Source organism: Rhododendron vialii, chromosome 10a (assembly GCF_030253575.1).
Source record: "Rhododendron vialii isolate Sample 1 chromosome 10a, ASM3025357v1".
NCBI classification, from domain to species: domain Eukaryota; kingdom Viridiplantae; phylum Streptophyta; class Magnoliopsida; order Ericales; family Ericaceae; genus Rhododendron; species Rhododendron vialii.
The window spans coordinates 10,539,412-10,552,772 of NC_080566.1; the positions used below are offsets into that span (position 1 = coordinate 10,539,412).

The 13,361-nt window shown below is 40.2% G+C and overlaps 1 protein-coding gene and 1 long non-coding RNA gene across 2 annotated transcripts; one reads left to right on the forward strand and one right to left on the reverse strand.

The window, feature by feature from the left end:
• Positions 1 to 3,809: 3,809 nt before the first annotated feature.
• LOC131303338 (phosphoenolpyruvate carboxykinase (ATP) 1-like) lies at positions 3,810 to 13,051 on the forward strand. Its single transcript, XM_058330155.1, has 13 exons — positions 3,810 to 3,963; positions 4,833 to 5,090; positions 6,606 to 6,790; positions 7,249 to 7,402; positions 7,895 to 7,979; positions 10,333 to 10,433; positions 10,632 to 10,930; positions 11,121 to 11,294; positions 11,381 to 11,446; positions 11,698 to 11,876; positions 12,044 to 12,213; positions 12,319 to 12,487; positions 12,705 to 13,051. The coding sequence occupies exons 2-13, from the start codon at positions 4,840 to 4,842 to the stop codon at positions 12,846 to 12,848; spliced, it is 1,977 nt and encodes a 658-aa protein (XP_058186138.1). The 5' UTR covers positions 3,810 to 3,963; positions 4,833 to 4,839; the 3' UTR covers positions 12,849 to 13,051.
• LOC131303339 (uncharacterized) lies at positions 7,902 to 11,815 on the reverse strand. Its single transcript, XR_009191948.1, has 2 exons — positions 11,675 to 11,815; positions 7,902 to 8,540 (listed from the first exon to the last, which is right to left on the reverse strand). It is a non-coding gene; the product is annotated as an uncharacterized LOC131303339 (long non-coding RNA).
• Positions 13,052 to 13,361: the final 310 nt, after the last annotated feature.

Consider the following 13,361-nt stretch of genomic DNA (forward strand, 5'->3'; position numbering starts at 1 on the left):
ATTTTACCTCCTCCACAACCACCCCCTCCCCTTACTGTAGATTTCTTCCGTTTTCGATAATTCAGATGTCTTGCTCAACTTACATACAACTCGAATAATTTTAGGGCCTAATTTCATAGTCCAATTAAAGTCGGAGCAAGGTAACGTATGCATTATTGATAACAACTGAGAAGTTTCGAACTTGAGATATTATGAAAGAGTAAGACTGAAGAAGATACTACCCTTTTCAGAATTTATATAGGTACCAATGAGTGCCGGGGAGGGAAAACGTACTGACAGCTGCGCCGGGCCGTCTCCGGCCACCGGACGGCCGATCCAAGCCGTCCAAAAATTCTATAAAAAAAAACCGAGGGGACCTACGCGAGAATTAACGGCATCCGAGGTGTGTAAGGTGCTTGATCCGAACACCCATTTTTCGTGTATATGTGATCGGCCGTCCGGTGGCCGAAAACGGCCCGGTGCGGCTGTCGGTACGTTTCCCTCCCCGGTTTACTCATAGCACAACTCCTTATTTTTAAAGAAGGCAATTTCAAGCTCAAAAATCATATGCTTACGCAAATAATTTTCTCATCAATATGGATCTTATTTGATAGATCTCATTGAGATCTTTAATACGGTGCAAAAAAAATTGAATATTTTTTTTCATTTACATTATTTTTGAGTTTGAAAATGTGAAATAAATTTTTTATTTGAATTTTGTGGAATGACCCTTCTTATTTTTGTTTGAAAAGTTACAAAATAAGGACTTATTTTTTTTAAAAATTTCCGGAACGGGGCCTAAACCCTATATAAGTTACTGAAACATTTCCTTGCACAGTTCCTTCCTCAGATAAAACCCCAAACCACATTCTTTATACATGGTGCTAGTCATGTGAATGAAAGATATGAATGCATGTGAATGGTGGGGTCGTGTGTTGCCTTTTTTTGAAACTCATTCGAGTATTTTCGTATTCTCTTACATCACTCCAATATACTTTAGAATCTATTACAAAAATCAACATTAAAAAACAGGTTATTCGGGCAGTTTTTTCTTCAAATAGAGAGGAGCCGCTCCACAATAATCTATTTGATGGATATGAGAATACATTCTATAGTCTTGCGGTGTAAGCTGGCTTCAAATTCATCCAACAAGCGATCTCAAACTTAAAACAGGTAGAATAGACTATGAGTGGAGATACAATTGATTAGACCATAGATCGGTACTAAGAGCATCTCCAGAAGCCGCAAGAGAATTCTAGCCAAAATGCTTAGGAAAAGTCCCATTAACTAGCCATTTAACATAGGGAAAGTTTATAATACACACCTCTTAAAATGGTGTACCATATGCACCTATTTGATGGTTCATTCATAACATTTTATTGTGTTTCGTAACTTTTGTTCTACAATTCATAACTTTTCAGCAGTTCGATTCGTAACATTTTCATTATGATTCATAACATTTTGGTGTGTTTCGTAACCTTTATACGATTCGTAACATTTTCTCTACAATTCATAACATTTTTGGGGTGCATATGATACACACCCAAATAAGAGGTGTGTATTGTAGTCTTTCCCTTTAACATATGGATACCCAATAGCCATATGCACAAATACAAAATCCATCTCTATCTCTCCGAAATCTGCAAACCCACCCGATCTCCACCACTATCGCCCTCCTCCTCCACTCTGTTCGCGCTAGATCTTTGCCGGCATAATGGTAGCTCCACCACCGCTAAATCGACAACGATGGCAACCGGCTTCCAAGAAGATGACGACATATTTAGCTTTGGTATGGCTTTTTTTGCTTTTGGATCGGAGACTGAATGGTGTGCAAGGACCGGGGGATGAGAGAGAGAGAGAGAGAGAGAGAGAGAGAGAGACGAAGTCAGAGTTAGCGAGCTCCGAAACCTCACTGGACCGAGCGAGCTACAATAACTCCCCTTCAAAGTGGCGAGGTTCAAGCTGGGCTGCTGGGTAAGGTTTTTGGTGTTTTAGGTAGTTTGCCGAGAATCCAACTTTGGTTAGGCTGATGAAGATGTTCTAAACATGATTGAAGCACAATTATCCGAAAACAAATACTCCGAATGGGAATTTTGTGTGCAACTATAGTAGTATTTGAAACGAGCGATCAAATAGGTGCCAGACTGCCAGTAATACGATTAAAATAATTTGTCAAGGATATTAAATTTCCCACGAGCTTTAAAGATAAACTACCCGAACCATAATATAGGACCCGTAGGCTATAACCATGCCACACAGGCCCACAATGGTGTCTCATTTCCAAAGCACTAAAAAAAAAATCATGACAAAATGGTGCAATTGTCTCCTTTTCGCCTGATTTGTAATAAGTGGAAGCCTGAACCTCATATATGCCCGTGTTGATAGCAAAATTCACATCTTTACCGGGCATTAGCTAGGGGGAGACCAGATTGCGTGCATATACAATGCTGACGTTTAGTTTTTATATAGTTTATGCGACCATACAGTTATTAGTAACTTGTGAATTAATCTTGGTAGAAGTTTTTCTAAATTTTACTAACTTCACTTTCGCATGCGAAGACCACGATGCATGAACCACCCAATACTACTAGACTCTACGACCCTGTTCAGTTTGAATTTTAATGAAAGTTTTAAAATATAATGAGTAAAGAGAGAGATAGAGAAAAATTTGTTGAAGATCGTGCGCCGAAATTTTAAGTACTTCAAACGAACAAGTCCATACGAATCTGAATAATTTCATACGGGTGGCCTCCACTCCACTCGAATACTACGATGCACCGTCGGTGGTCTCGTGTCACTGATCATCCACTCAACTCAATTTTAGCCTCGAATCTCAACAAGCTCAGTACCTATGGGGCCCACATCTCTGTGGGCTTTGTTTTGTGGCGACTTGACGCTGTGCGTAGATGCTTTCCCAACTTCCCAAGCATTCATCAATGTTATGCGTGGAACCACGTTCGGTAAATAAATTGGTAGTGGCTCCTCTATAGTTTGGGGAAAAAACTAGATGACGTCCAGTCCAGCCAATTCGGACCTATTTTGACATCTCATTGAACGAGACCGTTGATCTTGTAGAGCACGTCGAGATAATAGACCGTGTAAAAACTTATGTCTATCGGATAGCGAATGGTACTTGATTTAAACAGGTACTTGATTTAACACATTTTATATTAGCAGAAGGTAAATGGGTTTCAACTTGTTTGACGTACACCATATCAAAACTCATTTATTTCATGTATACAGGTTAAGATCACCTACTTGTTGATGCCCGATCGACGTAATTTTTAGCATGCTCTACTATCTCAATGCGCTTTGCAAGATCAACAGTCCTTGTGACACCCTGCTTTTCGGCGGTACTGTAAGATGTCGGGCTCCGTCCGGACAGGAGGGGGCAAGTTATGGTTTATAAGAAAAGATCTTTCCTATTTGTACAAGGCCTTTTAAAATCGTGAGGGCGGACCAAAGTGCATAGGAACTTCACAGTTAAACGTGTTTATCCTTGGGTGGTCCAGGGAGAAGTTTATGGGCTTTGGGCGTCCTAAACGGACAATATTGTACAAAGATGGAGCAAGTCGTTACGGTCCCAATCATCGAGATGACCCCGAAATGAGCCCGAAATGGCTGGACTTGACCCCATCCAGTTTTCCCCAAAACTGGAGAGGCACTTCCAAGTTCCAAATCAATTACGTACGTGTAGTTTATGGACATTTTGCGTCATTTTTTTCTTAGACTTGGACCACAGAGGATAGGATTTAACCATGGTTAGTGATGCCCCAGTTAAGGCAGTGATTAAAGTGGCCCCACTTCAAGCCTTTAAATAGGGCCCTTCGGGAAATTTCCTCAACCTCATCTCATCCACCTTCTCTTCGTAGAGCTCTCAACCACCCTGTTTCATGGTTGCATCCTTCATTTTCCTCCTCAGCTCCCTTTGAGTTTTCTTGTTCATAATCTCCTCCATTTTCGTTCCCGGTTCCCAATATTCTGGTGCGTTCTCTCTCCTCTCTAGAGTCCATTTCTGTATTTGCTTTGCTTTTTTTAAAAACTCAGGTGTCCAGGCCAGTTTGAGCGCATCTCGATTAATCATGCGGATCAATCTCGCTATCCACTTACGGAGATATTTGCTTTATTTTTGACGCTTCTCTAAAGTTATCTCCAGCTTCTATGAATAATCGAGTAGTTTTCATTTGAAAGTACGCGATAAAACTCAACTGAAAGTTAGAAAGACAGCTACAAATTTCATACGAATTTTGAATAGACAAAATCACGTGTTTTTCTTTCTTAAATTTTAGATTGGAATACTAGTGGTATTGATTTGTACTTTAACCACCACCTTATTCTGGACGAATTTTCGCAATGAAAATATTGTATACGTGCAAAAGAACCGAGGTCCCGCTAATATTCTTATTTTTTAAATACTTATTTTCTATTTTACGAAACATGTCATTTCCTCGTAAATTTGGTTCGGTTGTATTTTGCAATCTTATGTGTTCAATGCTTATGCTTCACTCATGACAGGGTCATAGTTTTACTCTAATTTATGAAACATGGGGTTTGTGTTGTGCGCCCATTATGGATCTAGGTAACACGTGTCGTGTAACATCTATTGCTCTATTTATAGGTAGCCACATAATTTGGAGAAATTATCCGTTAACCTTGGAACACAGCCATGTAGTGCTCTATATATATTTTTTAATCGGTTAAAACTGCTGCACCCATGTCTTTTGCGTTGATGAATTATCTAATAAAATGACACGTGGTATGGTGTGAAGCACTTCTTCAAAAACATTTAAGAACCTCGATCACCATGATAAATAAAGCGTGTATACGTCTTAGAGTCGTGATTTATATTGCAGAGAAGAAATGGCAGCGAACGGAGAAATCAAGGTTGGCTCGGCGGCGGGACGGAACGGGCTGCCGAAGATCCAGACGGCGCGGCCGAACGGAATATGTCAGGACGACAGCGGGCCGACGGTGAAGGCCCAGACCATCGACGAGCTTCACTCGCTTCAGAAGAAGAAGTCGGCCCCCAACACTCCTATCAAAGGGGCCCAAGCCGCTTTTGCCACCATGTGTGAAGAAGACCGTCAGAAACAGCAGCTCCAATCCATCAGGTATCCCAAATGTCTCACAGTTATTGAAAGTTGAATTTAAAAGTTGAATTTAAAAGTTGAAGTATGCCAAATGAATACAAATACGTGCGAATAAATGACACGGAAACCCCAAAGAGTTGGCCCGGACTTGGGCATTTGCTCCCAATTTTAGGTTCAGTTCTTTTTGTCGTCAATTTTTTAGGTCACCTCACTCACGCGCAAGTGTGTGTAAAGAGGCTGTGAAAGGACCGTAAGACTTGGTCCGATAAGATGCATTTTGAACCGAGACGCTCTGTATTACCAAAATTAAATGATAGCGAACTAATGGACTTTTTTTGTTTGACTGCCCTTTATGGACCTCACTATTGAAATTAGTGGAGACCTCAAGAAGGCTAGGAGGTGGAGTTCTAGGGGACCCACCTTCCATTCGGGGAAAGAATGATCCGATGGATCATGGGTGTAAGGGCTCGTTTGGATGAGATATTAAGTTTGGAGGTATTATGTATGAAGGGGGGATTGGATAGTAAGATGTATTATGTAAGAAGGGTGGGTCCACATTGATGTGACGGGAGAATTAAATAATACTTGGTTTGAATGAAGTATAAAATAGAAGGATAAAGTTATTTTGTAGTTGAATGGAAGAAAGATGGGGTATTATAAGGGGGGATTCCACATAGCCGGCTCTCACCCTAGCCATGTGTAAACCCTCCCTTAGGGCGTATTAGGGGAGGGTTATGGAGGAGGGGGTATTAAGATATCCCTCTTGTTTTTGGCTTGCCAAAGCACGACATAGAAGAGGGCCCATGTATTAGAAGGGTGTATATTACAATACACCCTTCTATCGTGGCATCCAAACAGGCCCTAAGATCTGATGACATAGTCAGTTTTGTTCGGTTGGATTTTGAAAGAGGTTCTTTAGACTAGTGAATAAATGAATAGAAAGATAAAAAAAATTTATTGGCAATGAATGAAGAAAAATAGATAAAAAAAATTTATTCAGGATCTTCGTTTCGAGACCCAAAACGAATAGGTTTGTTTGGTTTGGAATCTTTGGATGCCCTTTTGCTGTTTAATTTAAATTCTTAATCACTGGAATCCAAAGGCCAAATCCCAACAACAGGAATCTCTTTTCGCATAGTTTTTCATTTTTTCCTTGTAATAAAACATCACTTTTTTTCTTTTTCTTTTCCCATCGTTGTTTATTCCTTCCTCTTTTTACAAAAATGCTACTTGTACAACCGTTGTGTTGGTTGTGTATGTAATTCTGACCGTCCAGATGTATTTGGACGGTCTAGATTTTATAAAAACTCTTCAACAGAAAAGATTAATTTTTATGGGGAAGAATTTGAGCGAATCCTGACCATTTATTACAACAATGGACGGCTAGAGATTGATTATGTGTTGTATTTTACACAACCGTTGTGTGTGTAGCACTTTTGCTCTTTTTATACTCTTCGTTAGTACTAGTATTTTACTGTATTAAAGTAATTATTACTACTGGATCTGTTTTTTTTTTTTCTCTTTTTGTGCCATCAGTGCCTCATTGGCATCTCTGACTCGGGAAACCGGGCCCAAGGTGGTGAAAGGAGACCCGGCAAGGAAGTCCGAAACACCAAGGCAGGTCTCACACGTGTCGCACCACCACTATTTCACTCCTACTATTGACGTCAGTGACAGCGCCCTCAAGTTCACCCACGTCCTCTACAATCTCTCACCCGCAGGTAACACCACCTTTTTTACTAGGACCATGTAGTATTTTTTAAAGAAATATTTTTTCACTTTCACTTTTTAAAAAACATGGGGATGACAATTTTTCCAAACCCCATGGGTATATCCGTCCAGCGTCAAAATTTACAGACAAAAAAGAAAAAGAATAGAGCAGCACTAGACGCGAATTTAGGTGAGCAAATTTAAATACAAATGTGTCTCGTGCTGTCTGAGGCACGTGAGCCTCTTATTATTTTGTAAAGCGCATGTGCATCACAAGATGTGCCTGGTTTATTCACATAGACTTTTCGTAAAAAAATGGGTACCAGATGCCGCACCAAAATCAGTCAGGATGGTTTTTCTAGGATATGCGCATAAATTGTCCTGAAAACCTAATTATAACCCAAAAAAGAAGAAGTTTTCGTACTAATCTTAATTGTAACTTTTGTTTTGTGTGGTTATAATATTGCAGAGCTATACGAGCAGGCAATAAAGAACGAGCATGGATCGTTCATTACGTCAGGCGGGGCATTGGCTACACTTTCTGGAGCAAAGACTGGGAGGTCCCCAAAGGACAAACGCGTCGTCAGAGACGAGACTACCGAGGATGACCTTTGGTGGGGAAAGTATGTACACTCCTTTGCAAAAGTCCTCAACCCCAACCCCCAGGAAGCGGATCCTCTCTGGTCCATGTTTTGGACCGAAAAAAGACAGTTGAAATTTAAACCGTTTAATACTATAATTAATGGATCGGATCTATTTAAAGACTCTTCTCTAGAAGAAATGAATTCTTCGCGCGAAAAGTCCTTGAGAAGATTCGAACCATTGACTTTCTCAATGTATGGTTCAGATTTAGACTGTTTCCTCCGGTCCAAAGGACACGTTCCCGAAAAGTATGTGGTGGTCTTGGAAAACTGCCATGTAATGCCAAAACACTCTTATCCAACACAAATTTATGTGGCAGAGCTCCAAGACCCCTAAATAATTAGTCTCACTTCTCTCATTAGTAAAATGATTAACCACAGATTGTATATAAAAAATTCAATTCATTTATTCTGTAAAAATACTATTTTGTAATTCTCAAATTTATGGGGGTTATGAATGTGTGCATTCTGCAGGGGTTCACCAAACATTGAAATGGACGAGCACACTTTCATGGTGAATAGAGAAAGGGCTGTCGATTACTTGAACTCTCTGGACAAGGTATAACTAACAACTACTACCGTTTCAGTTATGCCCTAAAATTGCAAAAGAAAGGCAGCAGAAAAACTCTATCTAGTAACTTGGCAACCTCTTGGGGCTCCCTGCTCCGTGGATGCCTTTTGACTAGACCTGAAAAGAGAATAGTCGAAGTACACGCAAGCTAGTTCGGATACACTGACCCCTCGAACCAAAAAAATGGAAAACAAAAAAGAAACACTTGTACGTTTGTGTGCTTGACACGGGTCAAGATAATCATCACCACATTCGAGGCCGAAAAGGGCAGGCATTGGGATGGACAATCTTCTTATCTGATTAAGAAGGCGGGGGGATGATGGCTTCTTTGTTGTCCGTTTGTCCAATTTGACCGAAACTGCCTCCGATCTGTTGCTAGCTAGCTGCAACTTTGTCCTGGCCTCCACTGGTTTTGTTGTCCCGCATCATCCGGTGGTAGCTAGAGTGCGCACTGGGATTGGACGTGACCTTGATATTTTGACAGGGCCAACCCTATACGTTTGAAGGCCCTAGGCGAACTCGCCACATGGGGCTCATCTATTTTTATTACTAAATTTAGAAATAGAAATATAAAAGTGCATATATTTGTATTGGGACGGTTCCGGGGACCCTTAAAAAAACCCTTTAAAAAACCCTCCAAAGTTTCCGATCGAATTTTGAAGATTCGAGTCGCTCAATGTAATCAGAATGTGATTTTAAAAGTGCTCACGAGAAATCAGCAAAAAAAAAAAGACCGGGAAAGGTTCCATCCGAATAATTTTTTATTGAATTTTATTGAACGGTTTAATTAAAAACTGCTCAAATCTAGTCCTTTCCAATTAGTTTTTTTGCCAGTTTCTCGCAAGCACTCTTAAAATCACATTCTAAACACATTAAGCGGCTCGGATCATCAAAATTTGATCGGAAACTATAAGACTAAAATTTGAAGGATTTTTTTAAGGGTTCCCGGAACCGCCCGCGTTTGTATAAGTTGGTTTACAAGCTCAAATTAAACAAAAGCAAAGGCCAGATATTTGGAGGCTCCAGGCGGCCGACTCTTAGGCTTTGCCCAAGGGCTCGGCCTGTATTTTGATATGGATAAACTTACTTAGGCTTTGCCCAAGGGGTCGGCCTGTATTTTGATATGGATAAACTTACTTAGGCTTTGCCCAAGGGGTCGGCCTGTATTTTGATATGGATAAACTTATCATCCCTTCTGTATTTCATGCCCTTTCCTATTGACTGTTATTTTAAAATGTCACAATGAAATTTAACACTTCAAACCCAATGAATTAAGTTTTTTAAGTGCCTCGGAAGTCTTAAAATATATGTTAGGAACAGTAGTAACTATTTTAGATAGCTAATATCTATCTTAATTACGTGTAGTGCTTGAGTAGTTCAACTACTAACACTACTCCCAGTGACCGCCATAATATAGGAGGTTTTTTCTGTAATGTAAGGTGTCTCGGGCTAGCTTGCGTGCACCATGAACTAATTTGTAGAGCCCCTCTCACAGCCTCTTCACATGCTTACGCATAAGGTGAGGTGGCTCCAAGAGTTGTTGACGAGTCGAACTAATTGAGACCTTTAGTGGGAGTTGTGGAAACTTTATATCCATCTCAAAACCAATTGGCAATGAGTGAAGAAGTCCCAAATGTTATTAAGTGATCACCCGTTCCACTCTCAAGCAATGTGAGACTCTATTTCTTTAACATCCCCCCTCACGTGCAGCCGCGTTTGAGGTCTGTCACGTGTGGCCACTTTTGGGTCCTATTATCGTGCAGCCTTTTTACTGGTCAGTCATCGTGGGGTGTGGATTGTAAATTGATAAAATATGGGGTGGAACGAGCCCCACTCTGATACCATGTGGAAACTTTATATCCATCTCAAAACCAATTGGCAATGAGTGGAGAGGTCCCAAATGTTATTAAGTGATCCCCCATTCCACTCCCAAGTAATGTGAGACTCTATTTCCTTAACAGGAGTAATCCCTCGAGTCGGCCTAGACCACCCAGCCAACCCCTTGGTTTAGCCATAACATAGGAGTTGAAAGAAAAAAAACATGAAATTTTACTTTCAGCTTCTTGTGTCAACAGCTTTCACTTCAAGATCAGTCTTGAGTATCTAATAACAATTCAGATCATAATTTTCAGTGTTATCAGATACCACTTAAGACCAACTTCAACAAATAAGAATGACAAAGCTAGGAAATGGACTTAAAATTGATAACGCATCTTGAAAGTTGGAATTACAATGTTTCGCTTCCAATTCAATAAAGGACATCCAAGTTCAACACAACAAAAATGAATGCCCAGAAGAATTTCGATCTCTTTCGATTATGACTTGTATCTATGATTTTCAGGTATTCGTGAACGATCAATTCCTGAACTGGGACCCCAACAACCAAATCAAAGTCCGAATTGTCTCAGCCAGAGCTTACCATTCCTTGTTCATGCACAACATGTACGTTACCATAAATTTCTAAATGTTAACCAAGTAATTTTATTTTTCTGTCGATCCAGGTCTAATCCCCCGACCAGATAAGTCTCTTAAACGCTAACAACTCAACATAAACATAACATCTCCTAATATTATCAGTGTTGAAATTCAGGGGAAGAACTTGAGTTATAGTTTAGTATGTATAACTGAGTGAGGTGACAGGTGTATCCGACCTACACCTGAAGAGCTGGAGAATTTCGGTACTCCGGACTTCACCATATACAATGCTGGGCAATTCCCGTGTAATCGTTACACCCACTACATGACATCATCTACTAGTGTAGATTTAAACCTTGGTAGGAGGGAAATGGTGATCCTCGGCACTCAGTACGCCGGGGAGATGAAGAAAGGTCTATTCAGTGTAATGCACTATCTCATGCCTAAGCGCCAAATCCTCTCTCTACACTCCGGCTGCAATATGGGCAGAGATGGAGATGTCGCCCTCTTCTTTGGACTCTCAGGTAAGAGATCGCCCGCGGATTGTCATCACCACATGGGGCCATCCCTTGCCATCTGATATGTGCCCCTCTCACTCTTTCTCGTTCTATGATTATTAATCATGTTACGTGTTACCTGATGGGTTTACTACTACTTTGTGTTATTTTATGTTTTTATTGTAGTTGACGGGTTGTGTTTTTGTTCACATTTTAGGTACCGGAAAGACGACTCTTTCTACTGATCACAATAGGTTTTTAATTGGAGACGATGAACACTGTTGGGGAGAGGATGGTGTGTCGAATATAGAAGGAGGTTGCTATGCCAAGTGCATTGATCTCTCAAAAGAGAAGGAGCCTGATATCTGGAACGCAATCAAGTTTGGAACTGGTAACATTTTATTTCTAGTTGTCTTTTAATATGAAACAAAATGAAGATGATGAATGTATTAGGTCGTAATACTCATTCTTTTGCAGTCTTGGAAAATGTGGTGTTCGATGAGCATACCCGAGAAGTGGATTATACAGAAAAAACAGTAACAGGTAACGCATTAGTCATTACTCTTTTGGTATGATGTAACGTTTCCACTTATTGACGTGGACTCAAAAAATAGGAAAAAGAGCACTAATCAAGTGAACCATGTAAGCTAAATAATGAGATGGGCATCAATTCAATTACATTAACATACGATGCAGGAGCTGAAATGAACTCATAACTATATATAGGTGATTCATTGATTCTAATCATAATTGTTAGATTTTGAAGTGTACCTGTTTTCTTCTTGATATCACAGAGAACACTCGTGCAGCCTATCCCATTGAGTACATTCCCAATGCAAAGATACCTTGCGTTGGTCCACACCCAAAGAATGTCATACTTCTAGCATGTGATGCGTTTGGTGTGCTTCCTCCAGTGAGCAAGCTGAACCTAGCACAGACCATGTATCATTTTATAAGCGGCTACACTGCTCTGGTAAGTAATCAAATTCAATAACAATAATGCCTCAATTTTTTTTTCCAATATGTCACGAATAATTCAGTAGTGCAACACCGAAGTTCCAAGAAATGTTGAAAATGTCGCATGTGAATAGTAGGTAAGTGATTTAGTTATTTGGAGACTAAATTTGAGGGTAACTACAGGTTGCTGGCACTGAAGACGGCATAAAGGAGCCGCAGGCAACATTCTCAGCCTGCTTTGGTGCAGCATTTATCATGTTGCATCCAACCAAGTATGCTGCCATGCTGGCTGCAAAGATGCAGAAACATGGTGCCACCGGGTGGCTTGTCAACACCGGTTGGTCAGGTGGAAGGTTTGTAGTGATGATATATACTACAACTACTATTCTGTTTGAAACATAGAATTTGTTCCTACATAATAATGAGAAAATGATCTGATTAGTTACAAAACTGTGCAGCTATGGATCTGGGAGTCGTATCAAGTTAGCATATACCAGGAAAATCATCGACGCCATACATTCTGGAAGCCTTCTCAATGCAAATTATAGAAAGACGGAGGTGTTTGGACTTGAGATCCCAATTGAGGTTGAGGGCGTGCCTTCAGAAATCCTGGATCCAGTGAACACGGTGAGAATGTTCTCCCTGCTTGGTTAGACTGTTTTTGAATCTCGGATTTGTGAGGCAGAAAGAAAAAGAATGGGAAAATGTACCTACATCCAAATGCACCCATAGTGATAAATTTTGCTCTCCAGCATGTCTCTATATCACTGCCTTACAATTGATGTTTCGCTCATGAACGTCTCTATGAACCATTTTCATAATTGGGATTGATTCGGTAATGCAGTGGTCGAATAAGAAGGCTTACAAGGAAACACTGCTGAAGCTGGCTGGCCTGTTCAAGAACAACTTTGAGGTGTTTGTGAACCACAAGATTGGCAAGGATGACAAGCTGACTGAGGAAATCCTAGGAGCCGGACCTGTTTTCTGATCTGCCATGAAAAGGGAAGAAGGCAAAGCTCTCAGTAAGAGTTGCAATATGGATGGAAATAAGATATGAAATGTACCTGTCATAAGTTGTAGTGTTTGCTTGAAATCAACTCATGAACTTATGGACCGTAGTGTTTCTTCTGTACGAGAGTGGGTCCATAAGATAACTGAAACCTTTATAATATATATTATGATGTTTCTTCACATAATCTTTGAATGGCTCCTCAACTGTCTCTCTGGAATTGGGAGATTTACTGGGAGCTGCAAAACTCCATAAAGTGTTGTGATTATTAACTATGAAGTGATGCTGCATGATCTGAAGAAGACAGAAAAAGAACAATCCTAGGCATCCCAGTGCTTAAGGATATAATGGTCTATAATAAGTCTATTTGTAAACAAAATCAATGTTAAAACTTGAAGACGAGAGTTTTGCTTCTAAAAAAAGATCACATTTTGAAGACGGCTGACAAGTAATGAATGAGGCAAGATGTTACGCCAGAGGAGCATTAAAGTA

Bases quoted from the DNA above. Each gene is read 5' to 3' on its own strand.
- LOC131303338 (XM_058330155.1), top strand. From the start codon at position 4,840: ATGGCAGCGAACGGAGAAATCAAGGTTGGCTCGGCGGCGGGACGGAAC. The intron at 6,791-7,248 runs GTAACACCACCT...ATAATATTGCAG, and splicing joins CTACAATCTCTCACCCGCAG to AGCTATACGAGCAGGCAATA. The intron at 12,214-12,318 runs GTTTGTAGTGAT...AAAACTGTGCAG, and splicing joins ACCGGTTGGTCAGGTGGAAG to CTATGGATCTGGGAGTCGTA.